At 36.9% G+C, this 16,442-nt stretch overlaps 1 protein-coding gene across 2 annotated transcripts in view; it reads right to left on the reverse strand.

Moving 5' to 3' along the window:
- Window positions 1–221: 221 nt before the first annotated feature.
- Window positions 222–16,442, reverse strand: part of LIN28B (lin-28 homolog B) — a 123,063-nt gene continuing 106,842 nt past the window's right edge. For both annotated transcript variants that reach the window (XM_061207410.1, XM_061207411.1), the window contains exon 4: window positions 222–588. In XM_061207410.1, the coding sequence (XP_061063393.1) occupies window positions 222–588 (367 nt within the window). The remainder of the gene's footprint in view (window positions 589–16,442) is intronic.

Consider the following 16,442-nt stretch of genomic DNA (forward strand, 5'->3'; position numbering starts at 1 on the left):
CAGATACACAGAGCATCGCATCCTCTGAGTCACGTGACACATGACACCCTGCTCAAAGGTAATTTGCTTAAGAGTGATTTGTCTGTTTAAAAAAATTCACAGTTCCTCAACAGTAGTTAAAAATCCCAGGTCAGCTGCTGTTTGTGAAATACTGTTCCCCTGTACTTGCATGAGGTAGACTTCCCAACCGGGGAGAGAAAACGATACGTTAAGAAAAAGGGTTATGTCTTTTTCCTTTTTTGCACGGAAGGCCCCTTTTTGCTTTGATCTTCTGGTGCTGCAGGTGACTTTGTGGAGGAAGCTTCTGCAGGTGACCTGCCTGGCCACTCTGAGACCTCGGACCTCGCCTCCTGAGGAAACGGTGGTGACGGATAGCCGTGCCCCCCTCCCACCTCTCGAGGGAACGCGGTGCACGGCTGGGGCTCTGCTTCCTGTCTTCCCTGAGAACCGGCGGGCAGCTGCACCACAGTTTTGTGAGGGCAGTTCGCCACCATGTGCGTGATGCTCTGACAGCAATGGCACTTCTTTGGCTGAGGAGGTAGACTACATTCCTTAGCATGATGATCAAGGCCACCACAGTTGTAGCATCTGCAACAAGAAAAATGAAAAGACCTTAAGAAGGAGCGTGCCTCACAAAATAGGTCAGAAGTCGAAAATATACTAAAATACGCAGACCGTCAAAGAGATCAGCTTATTTTAATATGCCTTCTTAACAACAAACGTGTTGTATTAAACACAAAAGTCACTGAAAAACGAGAGTCCGAAAGCATGAAAGACTAATCACTTCCATATATAAATGACTGCTTTAGATTTGACAGTTAGGTTATTGTAAAGGAAATTTAGCCCACTAGAGGGCAGCCACGTTCAACAAAAAACAACCAGCTAGCTTGAAAAGGCAGTTAAAAAACACAGCTGTTGACTAAAATGCAACACCAACTCAACCAGCAACTGGGAAAATTATAGACCAAATTAAATTTTATGAGTTTAACATTTCTTTGGGTGTTAATTATTTGGCTGTGGAAACCAGTTGAACTGGAAGAATTCTTTCCCATTGCACAAATTAGTGCAGTGAAATTTGATAAATAAGAAAGTCAGACATCTATGATGAGTGGTATTTGGGGAATTACCAAGTAATATTAGAACAAGATAGAAAGTGTCTGAATCAGAAGAATGCCCTAAAAGAAAGCTTCTTGATACTTAGATAAGATTAATAAAGGTTGATGCTAGTTCAGGGGTGGGAAAAACTTTCTTTTCTTTCTGTAAGAAGTTAGTTTTCCTTCAGGGTAAATTCTTCTAAATTGAAATAAATATAAATCCATCTTTAATTAATACCTGAATGCACACTGGGGGCACCGCTTGTACTATATGTTTGAAATTCTGACAGCTTCTAAAAGCTGAGAAATTATTTGGAAGATACATTGCTCAATTTCAGTCAGATTTTCTTTCTTCTAAAATATTATATTAAAAACAATAAAACACCATCAACTGGAGAGAATAAAATTTTATATTTATAAAGGTTTTTAATCTACTTGTTGAATACAAAATTTGCTTACTGATTTGGCTCCAAATGAAATGTTTTAAGGGCTTTCTATTTTTTTTAAATTAATTAATTAATTAATTTATTTTTGGCTGTGTTGGGTCTTCGTTTCTGTGCAAGGGCTTTCTCTAGTTGTGGCAAGCGGGGGCCACTCTTCATCGCGGTGCGCGGGCCTCTCACTATCGCGGCCTCTCTTGTTGCAGAGCACAGGCTCCAGATGCGCAGGCTCAGTAGTTGTGGCTCACGGGCCTAGTTGCTCCGCGGCATGTGGGATCTTCCCAGACCAGGGCTTGAACCCGTGTGCCCTGCATTAGCAGGCAGATTCTCAACCACTGCGCCACCAGGGAAGCCCCTAATAAGGGCTTTCTATTTTAAATTTATTTTCCAAATACATTTATGACTCCATAAGTCTCATGAAATTTACACAATAGGTCACGTTTTTAAAAAATGATAGCAAAATAGGTGGTAACTGTGAGAATCAGCTTAAGATCATAATGACAAAATAGTTAATTATATTAGATTTGTGTGTGTGCGTGTGTGAGAGACTAGCAAGCTTAATAACTTATATTACCATATACTTCCAAGACAAGCTACTATTAACCTACTGGGAAGTATATATAGGATACTTGTGGTTATGTATTTTATCTTCTGAGATAAGTTACAGAGTGAATTTATTTTTACTTGGCAAAAACTAGGATAACTAACAGCCTGCTTCTCCAGTTATCAATATTACCTTGCAAATTTCAGAATAATGGATTCACAAGATGGACTTTTATTCTTTGCAGTAATTAACAAGTATTTATGTAAGGAAAAAAGAAAGCATCATATTTTCAAAAGTTAACGGGAAAAACTAAGAAATCATTTTTTATGATTAAATTATTTATTGTGTAATTACATACCTTAATAAGTTAATGAAACTATTACAATGCAGATTCAATGTTTTTTTTAGCCATGTGTTCTAAGAGATAATTCAAAATTAAAGAATAAAAATTACTAATGCTTGAAATTCAGGCCCCCAAAATACACTCAAAAATGGCATCTTTGAGAAGTATAAGCATATTACTTATAATAATGTTTTTCCACATAGTTCTCTTCTATAATGGAAAAGTGAATTCTTAAACTAAATTTGCCCATCTATAAAACAGCTTCTTTTGAATTAAATTCACTTCCTTGAGGATAACATCCACTCGGGAGCTCATTTTTGAAGAGAGAGAAAATAGGTTAAAGGATTGAGTAATAGAGCCGCTCTCCCACTGACACATCAATTTCATCAGTCACTGTGGTATGTGCACTGCTATCCAATTCAGGGAACCATTTGCCCACTCATTTACCAAGGGGCTGATGTCAGAATTCCATTTTTTCAAATGGGGTCTTCCATCATATTCTGTATGTGCATTTACCATTACATTTGGGTTTTAAAAGTTACTTTTAAGGATACTACGGAATTTTGGCTTCCTTGCATTTTGATCTGCATAGTTAATTCACTCCCTTAGCTTTTCAGATTCATGCTATCATTAGGCCAGACTGCCTTCCACACTGAAAAGATTTGCATTCAGTATATTTGTGCTTTGCCTTAAAGGGGAGGAATGATATGTATTCTCCTCTTCTATTTAAACATTCAATGCCAATCACACTTACTAGAAGTGCAGGTCACACCCCATTATGAAACTCCTTCCTTCCCAAGGGACCGACAGGAAAATGGAACAGCTCACAAATAATATCACACCACATTCTCCATACAAAGCTCTGAACGGTACTAGGCTCCTTTGTTCACTCTCCACACCTCTCCAAATCAGCTTGCTTTTGTTAATTTGCATGAATTTTATGTTGTGACACGAGCATTAAAACAGGTCCCAGAAGGGATCAAGTAAAATGAGAGGTGACACTACATAAAGAGAGAAAGTCAGCTTTGCTTGTCTAAAAGTGTAACAGAAAAAAAATATAACGTAGGCGCTTCTAAGTATTTTAAAGTGTTAACTTAATAAGAATATATGTGGAAACTTAGATCCATATTCTGGGGGGTTAGAGGGAGGCATTAAGGATAAGGATACAGTGATCTATAAACTTCTAAAGAGGAAGGGAATGTTGAAAGAATAGTAAGTAAAGCAGTATCAGTGAGAGAGAACAGAGTGGGAAAAGTGCAAGCGATGCGGCAGGAAGGAGGGATGAATATAGAAAGGAGTATAATAAAATCCCTGGAAAAGAGAGATGAGAGAAGGGATCAGTAAAGTTTCAAATGGGAGGCCAGAGGGGTAAAGAAGAGTCACAGATCGGAAAGAGTTTCAGAAACTAATCTGGAGAAACGATAACCAACTCCTTGAAGAGATTATCGTTGTTAACTCCGATACAGTCCAACTAAAATCCAGAAATGATAATGACATTCATCAAGGCTACAGTTTTCGATTTTACTCTGTCTGAACACTTGTTATCTAATTCAATTGTGTGTCAATCAGCCCAAGACCTGGGAGTGCTGGATCTCAGTCTGAATGTGGGAGGGAGGGGGATGGGCAGAAATGCCATCACAGACCCCAAGAGAGCAGGAGAGCAAAGGATCCAGAGTGGTGGAAGCAATATGCCCACCCTGTACCTCCTGAGGGTAAGAGAGGCAGATTCTTAGGCCAACCTTCCAGAAGGCCTCATTTTATTCTGAAAGCTTCCAAACAACCTAAATTCACAACTGGGTATATAGCTTATTCACTCCATAGGATCTGCCCCAAAATACCAAGAGGACAGTTGGAAAATGTTGATGAACCACAGAGCTAGAAACAGTAACAGTGCACACATTTTCTGACCTCTATCAAAGCAACCTATTCTTTATGCAAATTTGTTTCTTTTATTATTCTTATATCCAAACTCCTAAGACTGTAAGCCAATTAAACAATAAAAACATTTTAATAATGTTAACTTTTATATATTTTTCCTAAGTACAATGGTAAAAATATTGAGTTTTCAAAAATATTGGTTAGTGGTGATTTATGTTTATTAAAAAGGGTTCTTATGGAACAAATACATATTTAACACCAGAAAAAATTTTTTTAACACCAGAAAATCTTTCATGTGTATCTTTTGAAATACAAAAGCCAGTATCCCCCCTCAATTACCTTAACTCATGCTAAAAATAAAATAATCTATCCACAGCAGGGCTGAACATACTGTTAACAGAATTAAAATGATAATAGGAATAATACTGAGGTTCAATTTATTAAGAGTTTACCATATTCCAGACATTGTGCAAAAGGTTTTTTTTTTAAATTTATTTTATCTTAATTTATTTATTTTTATTTTTTGGCTGCATTGGGTCTTTGTTGTGGCACGTGGGATCTTCGTTGCAGTGTATGGGTTTTCTCTCTCTTGTTGAGGCACGCGAGCTCTGTAGTTGTGGTGCGCGGACTTAGTTGCCCCACGGCATGTGGGATCTTAGTTCCCTGACCCAGGGATCGTCCGCTGCATTGGAAGGAGGGTTCTTTAGCAATGGACCACCAGGGAAGTGCCTAAAGGTTTTTAATATGTAATATAAAATTGACTCCTCCCCCAAATCCTATGAAGTAGGTACTAAATATCAACGTTGTGTTGATGAGAAAATTAAGACTCAAGAGAGTATACAGAGAAGGAAATTTGAATTGAAAATAATAAATTTCACTTGCATTTTCATTATATAAAAACATTATACCCAACGATACTGACGTAAATTTTATCATGTAAAAGTCTAAAAACATATAAGGGTCCTGAATTTAAAACACCAACAAACACACAGATTTGAAGTAGATTTTTCTTGAGACTTGGGTTACTGTTCTGTCACTATGGTGTGGGGAAGTGAGCTTCTCTCTTTGAGCTGTTCCATCTAAAGGCTGTAACTAGTCCGTCAGACTTTTCACTGCCAAAGCCCAGTTTTTTCCCCCTACCCCTCTTGTACTTTCTATGTTGAAAGTTTTTGTCTTAAAAAAAAAAAAAAAAAAATCAGTAAGTAATTTTTCCATGTTCCTTAATCATATGTTTCAGACCATAAATTGGAACTTCAGGTTGATATGCTATAATCAGAGCTATCAAACTGACTCAATGAAATTCCAGCCAAAATAAAGAAAATAAATTCCAGTCATTGTGGTTATTAGCCCATGAAGCCACACTGTGATGTGAACAATTTATTGAGGCCTTGAAATAAATACTGCAGTGAGATTCTATTGGCTGGAGCAAATGTAAATTGCTCTTGGAGGGAAATTTGACAGCATATTTCAAAATATTAATATGCATACTCTCTGAGCCAGCAACTCTAATGCTAGGAATTTGCCCTACAGGAATATTCATTGATAAGCATAATGATTTGGGTACTAAAATATTAACTAGAGTATTGTCCATATTGGTAAAAAATAGAAAAATTAAATGGTAATAATACCACCAACAATAATAAATACTTATAGTCAAAACCAGGTAGTCTGGCTACAGAGTTTTTGCTCTTTACCATTGAGCTACAAATATGTGAAAATGAAAAAGGAAATTAAAGCCCATATATACTGAGAAACACTCTACAGATATTGAAAAGAATGAAGTAAAAGAATATTTTTTAAAATGAAGTAGATCTATATGTATTGACATGGAAAGATCTCCAAGCCAAATTAAGTGAAAAAAGCAAACCACAGAATAATAAACAAAAGATGGTGTAATCTCATTTATGTTTCAAAAACACTATATATGATTATAAGTAAATATGCATTTTTAAATGCATGGAAAACCACTGGAAGGAAAAACAGTACATTAACAGTGGTTACATATGGAGAGAATACAGGTAAAGGTGAAGGTGAACTTTCATTTTTACTCCATAAATTCTTGTATAGTTTCTTTTTTAAATAACCAGAAAATTTATAGATTATTTATGTAATTGAAAAAGGAAAAAGAGCAATTATAAAGCTGCATTTCCATTTTATAATTTGACCTTCATTATTATTGTTAGTCATCTAACAGTTAACCTGTACATCAGCAATTCTAGAATCATCTTGGAAGCTTTTTAAAAAATACTTATGCCTGGGCCCTACTCCAGACCTTTAAATCAGAATCTTTGAGGGCAGACCCCCAGGCATCAGTACTTTTTCAAAAGCTTCCCAGATGATAGTGAGCAGCTACTTGAGAACCACAGCTGTCTACAAACCTGAGTTTACCACCGACAACCTTAACCAAGAGCGAGCACTCTGTAATCCCAACCACAAGGAATGTGGTTCAAAACAGAATACTGAATACTCCCCAAACACTGTTTCAACAGTTCACTGATGCCTGGAAAGGAAGGAGGAAGGAAAGAAGAAGGAAGGAAGGAAGGAAGGAAGGGAGGGAGGGAGGAAAAAGGTGTGTATAGATCTTGTTTCTTTACTGCAAACTAAAAATGATTCCCTGAAACTTCTAGCTGTAACAGCACAAAAGCCCACAACTTTTTACCATCACTAATTCCTGCTTATTTTGGAAGGAAAACATTGCAAAAATCTACTGAGTTTAGCTTCACAAGTAGTTTCTCTGTTTCTGAAGTTATTACTCAGTTCTTAGTTCATCAATCAAGGATGGGTTCAATGGGGAGGCACCCATGTCATGAAAACGGGTGATAATTTACAGTTCTTGAATTAATTGCTCCATTCTCTAAACTTCACCATCATTACCAATTAACATTTATTGATTTCCCATAATAACTCTTTTAATTCTCCATCTTCTGTTGCCTCCATCTACAGTAATTCTCAAAACCATATAAACTTATTTCCTATAGAGATACTCCTGCAAACATTTCTAATGGCCAAGTTCTTTTGGCTACTACATACAAATGAATATAAACATAATAAAAAGATCTCTGCTTTTTATAAAATCTGTTAGCCATGGAATTTTTAAAACCTCAATATTTAAACTACATTTCACCTAAAACAGCACCATTGATAAAGTCACTACTGCCCACTCTGTTTTTTAAACTAAGAGAAAAATAAAGTGCATAATGGATGGTTTTAAATCTGCTTATTAGTTAGACCACCCTAAGGATTGGTTTTCAATATTATTTTTAAAAAGCAAAATTTAGTCAGTATAACTGCCATTCAGTTCTTTCTGGTGAATAAATGCTAGATGTTTGGATGGCTCTCTATGGCCTAGTGTTAGTCATAGTAAGCAAGGGTCAGTCTGATGTGGATGGAACTACTGTGAACTCAGAACTCTAAGCTGCTGGCAGAGGAAATGAATACTCTGTGCCTCCTCCAAACCTCAGTGCTCAGACCATTTACTAAACTGATATGGGGTTTGCACTGAGTTCAAAGGGTATTTTTTACTTACCAACTACTAACCTCTTTTACCATCCGGTTCTATGATGTGCAATTACCTAGATACCTTGCCTATCAGTGGGGATTCAACTGCTTATAATACCCATGCAATCATTTTCATAAACTCAAATGAAAAACAGAAAAAAAAAAAACCACTTAAGAATATCTACAATGAGTACAACTTTGTACTAGATACTAATAAAATGTATGTGCATAGTTGGCTGGATGGTAATATATACATACGTATGTGTATATATATGTATATAAAATCTTGTTTGATGTCTTTGCCTGACTGCTTTTTGGATTGTCTTATGTTTATTAGTTTTTGGGCACTCTCTCTGATTAATGCCACGGTCTGTCGTCTGTATCATAACACCAGCTAAAAATGCCCCACAGTATCTTGACAACCAGCTAAAATATAGTAATAGTTCTATTCACAAACCTTTCATCATCTTATAAAAACAAGAAGATAAGATGGAAAAATGTGGGGGACAGATGTGATGAATGGTGGTGCAGGGTCAAGAGAAGTAGGGATGGAACATATAACAGTTTTTAAAGAGTAGAGGACATGAAAGGGAGAGAAATCACTGGAGGAACGGGAGAAAAGGGAGCCTTTTTCATGTAAGGGCCCTTCTACCACACGGAAGGCATCAGGCATTTCTGTATTTCATTCCATTATGTTTAAAAATAGAGTCAGAAAGTAAATTGGGAGATGCCAGGGGCCTGGGAGTCGGGGGTGGGGAGGGGAGGGGAATGGGGAGTTAGTGTTTAAAAGGGATAGAGTTTCAGTTTAGGAAGGTGAAACATTTGGGAGATGGATGATGGTGAGAGTTGCACAACAATGTGAATGTACTTAGTGCCACTGAACTGTATAGTTAAATATGGTTAGAAAAATATGTTTCATATTATGTGACTTTTACCACAATAAAAAAACATTAAAAAAATTACTTGTAGGTTATTCGGCAATTCCACGGAACAATAATCGTTTGTTGAGAATTTGCTACTTTGTACCACAACTTGAGAAGTATAATAATGAATTCTAGGTCATAAATTAAATCTGTATTTGAAATAGAAATGTTATCTCTCTTTTAGGTGACAAACGACATCCCACACAGGTAATCCCTTCTGGCTAATGGAAAAGTTGAAAAAACAAGGAGAAAGACGGACTCAAATACAGATAACTTAATGCTTTCCAATTTCTTGGGAGTAAAAGCAGTTTGTTATAAAATAGGACCCAATCTTACATGCAGTGGGCACTCTGCCAGCACGGCTTGCATGATCCCAACACAGCTAGGGAGGAGTGTCCAGTTCAGGACAACACACACACACACACACACACACACACAAAAGCCACATGTATTTTTGAAACGGCAGTGTTACAACTATCCAAACTGCTGGTTTAAATTCATTCTTGCTGGAACCAAGGTCAATTTATCTACCATATTTGATCACATTGACCTTTAAGGTATAGTGTTTTTAGAAGGTTAGTGCAGGTATTAAATATGAAGGAAAGACATTCAAAATTTAACTTATCTTGAGATGGTTGAAATTAGGTATTTACTTAGATGGAAGAATCAGATTATAATAGTCTGATTACAGCAATCTGGAAATGTTGGTTCATTTATCTGTCACAGCAGCCTTGCTGAAAACATAAAACCCCAGGGCTGCTTGGTTTCCACCACACCATTTCACATTCACCAGTGTCACAGGTGTGACATCTGCTGTAAATAAGCACTGGTTTGGCCTGAAGAAGGACAACTCACTCCACTACTGCTTTTGTGTCAACTTTTACAAATGTTTTTTCTTGCTCATCACATGATTTCTTTTAGGCTCTGGCTCAGGAAACCAGCCTTATTTTTATGGTTGACATTATTTCACAAATCACTCTAAAGTGATCTTTCTCTTTATGTTGTACATTGAATTTTTTCATTATTAAACATTTGGTCAGAGGCACAAGAAATTTTAAAAGGCAAATTGCATTATGATTACTTGATAGGTGAAACAGTGATTTGCAATCTAGAGAAGTAGATGTAAATATCAAAACAATATATGAGAAAATTTAAACACATAGTAAAAATACTTAAGGGTTAAAAAACCTTAGGTATTCAAATGAGGACTGCAAAATTAAAAAGTGACTCGCTCATATTTTGTTACACACACCTCCTCCATTAAAGCATAGAAGGAAGAGACAGCATGAGAAATTTCAAAGGAAAGAATGATGTATAGAGGTCAAGAATCAATTTTAGTGGCATGACTGATGAACTGCACAGAGGAAGGTTAGATAACAGTTCCAGATTTATGCTGGTTATTTGCAAGCTGGAAGCAAAAAGAGGGCTGGATTAAAAGATGCAATCCTGGGGCTTCCCTGGTGGCGCAGTGGTTAAGAATCTGCCTCCCAATGCAGGGGACATGGGTTAGAGCCCTGGTCCGGGAAGATCCCACATGCCCCGGAGCTACTAAGCCCGTGCACCACAACTACTGAGCCTGTGCTCTAGAGCCCGCGAGACACAACTACTGAGGCCTCGTGCCACAACTACTGAAGCTCGCACTCCTAGAGCCCGTGCTCTGCAACAAGAGAAGCCACCGCAATGAGAAGCCCGCGCACCGCAACGAAGAGAAGCCCCCACTCGCTGCAACTAGAGAAAGCCTGCGCGCAGCAACGTAGACCCAATGCAGCCAAAAATAAATAAATAAAATAAATTTTAAAAAAAGAGATACAATCCTAGTTTTAGCCAAATGAGTTATTGTTGTTGTTGTTATTTAGCCAAATTGGTTATTTAAAGCTTTGACGTTACCATGGCTTAATTACCTCTGATGCCAGTAATAATGCTGGTAGCATTTGAGTTTCTATGAAGATAGTGTTAAAACAACTCCCTATTGTTGTATTAGTGCATTAATATTTTTACTATTAACACTGAATTGTTGCTATATTCCTGAATTAAGAAGAACTATGTGTAAACTTTCCACTTTGACAATGTTTATATGAGTAGCATTAAAATATATTTATAGAGGACCTGTCATCCTAGAGCACATTGCTTGGTGTGATCTACCCAAAACGTACCCTCAGGATTAATTCATGTGCAAGATGCAAAAGAAGACTGTGCCAAACCATCCTTATCTCTACAGCTACTCAGGAATCAGAAGGAGTTAAAACTATTCTGCTGAAATCACTAAGGAAAGGCTTCTGACAATCGATAAGTTTGATCTCCCATTCCAGCACCAGCTACTGCTGAGGAAAATGATGAAGTACAGATGAGATGTAAATGACCTCTGTTCACTTCCCCCTCTAGCCCAATTGGTCTTCCTGTGACTGGCTATATATTGCTCTTTGCCAAGAATCAGCAGTTCTTAAATTGTTTACCATGGACATATATAGGTAGGTAGGTGAAAGCTGAACAAGGAAAATTGCTACTATGTTCAGATAACCTCTATAAACTGTGATATTATCTCCTCTCTGTGTAGGTCTCATCTTGAAAATTAAAGCCATGTCAGGTATTCTTGGCCTCATGGCTACTTCTTTTTTTCCCTCCTTACTGGCTGCAGTTGCCCTTCACATCATCCCAGCTTTTCATATGACTAAAGATTGATGGTCAAGCTGCTAAGGCATCCTTGCAGATCTTTCCTCTCATCACTGATTCCTTAAGGAATTTTGTTTCCCTACTTGAACATTTCAAGGCTGTGACTCTGTGAACACACAGCCACTAGTATAAAAAGAGACAGCCGTGGAGCCAAGGATGGAGGTAAAAACTGAAGGTAGGTATGAGAAGAGCAGATAGGTCCTTGGACGGAGCCAAGCCATGTCCAAATACTCTTAATAAGTGCAAACCATTATGACTAGATTCTACACATTAACAAATTTATGTGTGCATATTCTATAAGCCAAACTATGGCTTGCCTTGAATACAATTCCTTTAGCATTTGAACAATGGAGTTTTCATCTCCTTTGGTCATCCTTTAAATTTGGCTGGTAAAGTTTACATGAAGAATTTGGTTTATTCTCTCAGTGGGACAAAAGAAACAAAGTCACTAAAGAATTTTTCTGTGTTTCTCTAACAAAAAAAACCTATTTTTTTGTTTGTTTGTTTTTTTGGCTGTGCTGCGTGGCTTGCAGGCTCTCAGTTCCCCAGCCAGGGACTGAACCCAGGCCACAGCAGTGAAAGCCCAGAATCCTAACCACTATCAGGGAACTCCCTAACAAAAAAATTCTTGACAAATATCCTGGTAGGTGTGGTGAAAGGAGGTAACCTTCTCTGGATGATACTTGATCTTGAAACTCTAAAAATGTATGTATTTCAGAAAACAAATAAACATTTAAAAATATGAGAGCTACAAGTGGCAAAGTGTTATTTATCACACTGAGTGTGAAGTTCTCTTTATATGTTTTATGTTTATAATTTAATTGAATACAACATATGTGTAAGGAAAAAGTTGTGCTTCCCTGGAAAACTGTGCATTGCCTAGACCTAGCATTCACAATTATGGATTATCTGATTCTGATTGTACGGGAGTTATCTTACAGCTCTTTAAATCGCTGATAATTGCAAAGTTATTCTTGCCCGTAGAGTAGCAAATTCTGCCCTGTCAGGTTCAATTTACTTCCCTTTCCCATGTGGAAAAAGCTAGTGTTGCTTCCATTTGCATAATTTCAATATTCCTCAACTACAAATGTGTCTGTTCTTTGGATTCTCCTTTGAAAAGGTTATAACATCTGCTTGTTTCCCTCATTTGAGTTAAATAAAATCTTTAACACTTGCTCATTTTATATCTGTATGAGAGTCATGATGTTACCTTTTTTGAAAACTGTCCTATAATTCTTATACAGTAAATCTATCCCAGAGAAGCCACTGCATGAGATGCAAAGATCATTATGACATTATGATGACCTTGTTCTTTAAGCACATAAAATCTAGAAAAGAGATCAGATAAATGCACAACTAACTTTAATTCTCAGGGTTATTGGACCCAATTTACGTTTTGTGTTTCTTCTCAGTGATCTTATTTTTCCTATACCTTGAAACACTTTGCTCTTTCATATTCCTGGGAATTATATCCAACTATGCTAAGGAGCTGAAAATAATATGAAAATTTAATTTTTTCCACAGAAAACATACAAATGGCCAACAGATACATGAAAAGGTGCTAATCACTAATCATCGGGGAAATGTAAATCAAAACCACAATGAGATATCACCTTACACCTATTAGAACGGCTGTCATCAAAAAGACAAGGGATAACAAGTATTGATGAGGATGTGAAGAAAAGAGAACCCTTGTGCACTACTGGTGGGAATGTACATTGGTGCAGCCACTGTGGAAAACAGTACGGAGAGTCTTCAAAAAATTCAAAATAGAACTACCATAGGATCCAGCAATTCCACTTTTGGGTATAGACCCAAGGGAAACGAAATCCTTATCTTGAAAAGATATCTGCACCCCCATGTTCACTGTAACATTATTTAAAATAGCCAAGACATAGAAACAACCTAAGTGTTCATCAATGGATGAATGGATAAAGAAAATGTGGCATTTTTATATACACAATGGAATATTATTCAGCCATAAGAAAGAATGGAATCCTGCCATTTGCAACAACATGGATGAACCTCAGAGGCATTATGCTGAGTGTAATAAGTCAGACACTGAAAGACAAATACTTATATGTTGAATCTAAAAAAAAAGTTGACCTCATAGAAAGAGAGAATAGAAAAGTGGCTGCCAGGGGTTGGAGGGTGGGAGAAATAGGGAAAGGTTGGTAAAAGTATACAAACTCTCAAGCTGTAAGATGAATAAGGTCTGAGGATCTAACGTATAACATGGTGACTACAGATGATAATATTGTACTGTATAATTGAAATTTGCCAAGAGAGTAGAACTTAAATGTTCTTACAAAAAAAAAGATAAAGATGTGAGGTGATGGACGTGTTAATTAACTAGATGGGAGGAATTCTTTTGCAGTGTATATGTATATCAAATCGTCACAATGTACACTTTAAAAATCTTACAATTTTACCTGTTGACTATACTTCAATAAAGCTGGGGTGGGGAGGGGGCTTAGACTATTTCCCTTACAGAACTTCAGGCCACCTTAATGCTTTTTCTCTTCTCTCATATTTTATATAACTTTCCTACTTCCCAATTCACTATGCTGGAAACTCATTGAAACAAAGGTCAGGAAACTTCAGAACTTGTTTTTAGCTCTACTACTAAGTAACTCTCCATCTCACTTGCAAGATGGTGCTAAGACTTGAATTCTCTTGATTGTCTCCCAATTTAAACTGTCTATGATCTTGGTATCTCTCTACCCTCACAACTCACAACTCAGCTTGATTTTATGACTTTATCTGAGAAATATTTGCCAGCCCCATAGTGGGCAATGGGAGGTTGAAGAGACCCAAATTTATCTAGAGTTGGGGTTGGAAAGGTAGACGGTGGGAAGGGCAAAAGGATGAGGAGGACAAGTTTTCTCGTAAAAGCATTATTGAAATGAGTTGGTCCAAGCTGGGAGGAGAGGCACCTGACACCAGAAGCAACTCAGAGAAAGAAAAAACAAGGGGCGGGGCGGGGGGGAGGATTTTAAATACCTAGATGCAATAGTCTCGATCTTCTCTAATTTTATAACCCTAAATATCAGTTATGCTACATGTTCATTTGGAATTGAGATTATAAAAATCATTACTCAATTGCCCCATGCAATCCTGGTGTTCAAAACTGTTTGCAGAGGACTTAACCTGCTTAACATTATTTTGATCTGCCTCCAGAGAAATCTATTAATTAAACAATTAAATAATTTTCTGATAACTGGCAAATAACCATATTGAATTTAAGGCTTTCACAGACAAAAAAAAAGAAAATTTAAAAATGATGTGATCATCTAGAGGGATGATAAAATAGTGAAATAAATCATTGCTATTTCATCATCCTTGTTATTGCAATGCCCAAAGTTTCGTCTGATCTTTCCAGAAGGTATAAAAGACATCAGGAGACAGGACTTCTGTTGTCTTTTTCTTTTTAACTCTTCATCGAACACAGTTGAGAATTCAGAAATTTTCATTTTCTGTCCATAACAGCAAAGAGAAGAAAATGATAGAAGATATTTCACAACTGTTAGATGAAAAAGAATACAAATACAAAACGGCAGACAGTAATACTCCAGACTCTAATAATGATGATGAAATTAATCATATAAGCTAAATCTCAGATTATGAGTCTTCACATAATATATCCTAGAAATATATTTTATCAAACTCAAGAATCAATGAGTGAACAATATATTTCTATGGACAAAAAAGAAATCTGTTATTCAGTTAGTCCTTCAAGGAGAATGTCATCATGCAGTATTTTTTTGACAAGATATGTTTACTAAAAAGGACATGTAACAGGATGCTTTCACCTTTTATCAAGTTTGTGCTAGGGAATTTACTTGATATGGTTCATAAGTAGATAAATGCTGAAGGCACTGACTGAAAGGAGATAAACAGCACAGAAATGAAAAAGCTCATTGAATTGATCATTCTAATCAATATCTAAAATGAAAATATTTTGTTGCTACTGATGAGGAAAATGACCACCCTCTCTTCAACAAAATTACGAGCCAAAAAAGTTTTCAAAGCACTGTATTTTCATGATAGAAGTGCAAGAAAAACTAGAGGTAATAAAAAGCTGGACTCTTAGAAATATATTTGAAATCTAGATCATTATTTATAAGATGGCTATGTACCCAGCTCAGCTATGAGCAATTACTTTCATTCAAAGGATATTGCCAACTTTGGATGTGTATATCTTTTTTTTTTTTTAACAAGGGTTTTTATTTTTGCCAGTCTGACAGGTGAAAAAGAATACATTTTTTTGGATGTGTATATCTTCACACCAGAAAAATATGGAATAAAATTTGGGTTTGTTACATTTAAATTCTTATTAATTTCTAATCCAGTTGTTTTTTACAACATCCTTTTATTTTTATATCTGTAAACTACCTGTAAAATTATTTTTAAAATATGTTTTACAAGAGTCCACTAAACTCAGATAGTAACTGGTGATGACTATTCTTCCTGGTATATTGGCAGCTAATAAAACATAGAGTTTGACAAATGGTGTAAGAGAAAGAAAGTGTTAACATCTTTTCAAGAAAAGACATGGTCACAATTATTGGGAGCAATAGGAATGGTTTTGTAAAGGAGCTGACCTGGCTACAACAAGCTAGTTAAAGGCTATTTAAAATGAGTAAGATTTGTTTAGATAGAAGAGAAAACATGCCATTTGAATATATGGCATGAATAAGAAAACAGAAGTGGAAAACTGGAGGATATGTCTAGGAAGGCAATTAATTGGCTAGCTTGCAGAAGCAAATGGAGGGTATCCCTGGTGGCACAGTGGTAGTGGTTAAGAGTCCGCCTGCCAGTGTAGGGGACACAGGTTCGAGCCCTGGTCCAGGAGGATCCCACATGCCACAGAGCAACTGAGCCAGTGCGCCAGAGCCCGTGAGCCACAACTACTGAGCCCGTGAGCTACAACTACTGAGGCCCGCATGCCTAGAGCCTGTGCTCCGCAACAACAGAAGCCACCGCAATGAGAAGCCCACGCACCCCAGCGAAGAGTAGCCCCCGCTCGCTGCAACTAGAGAAAGCCCATGC

This window comes from Eubalaena glacialis, chromosome 12 (genome assembly GCF_028564815.1).
Source record: "Eubalaena glacialis isolate mEubGla1 chromosome 12, mEubGla1.1.hap2.+ XY, whole genome shotgun sequence".
Taxonomy (NCBI): domain Eukaryota; kingdom Metazoa; phylum Chordata; class Mammalia; order Artiodactyla; family Balaenidae; genus Eubalaena; species Eubalaena glacialis.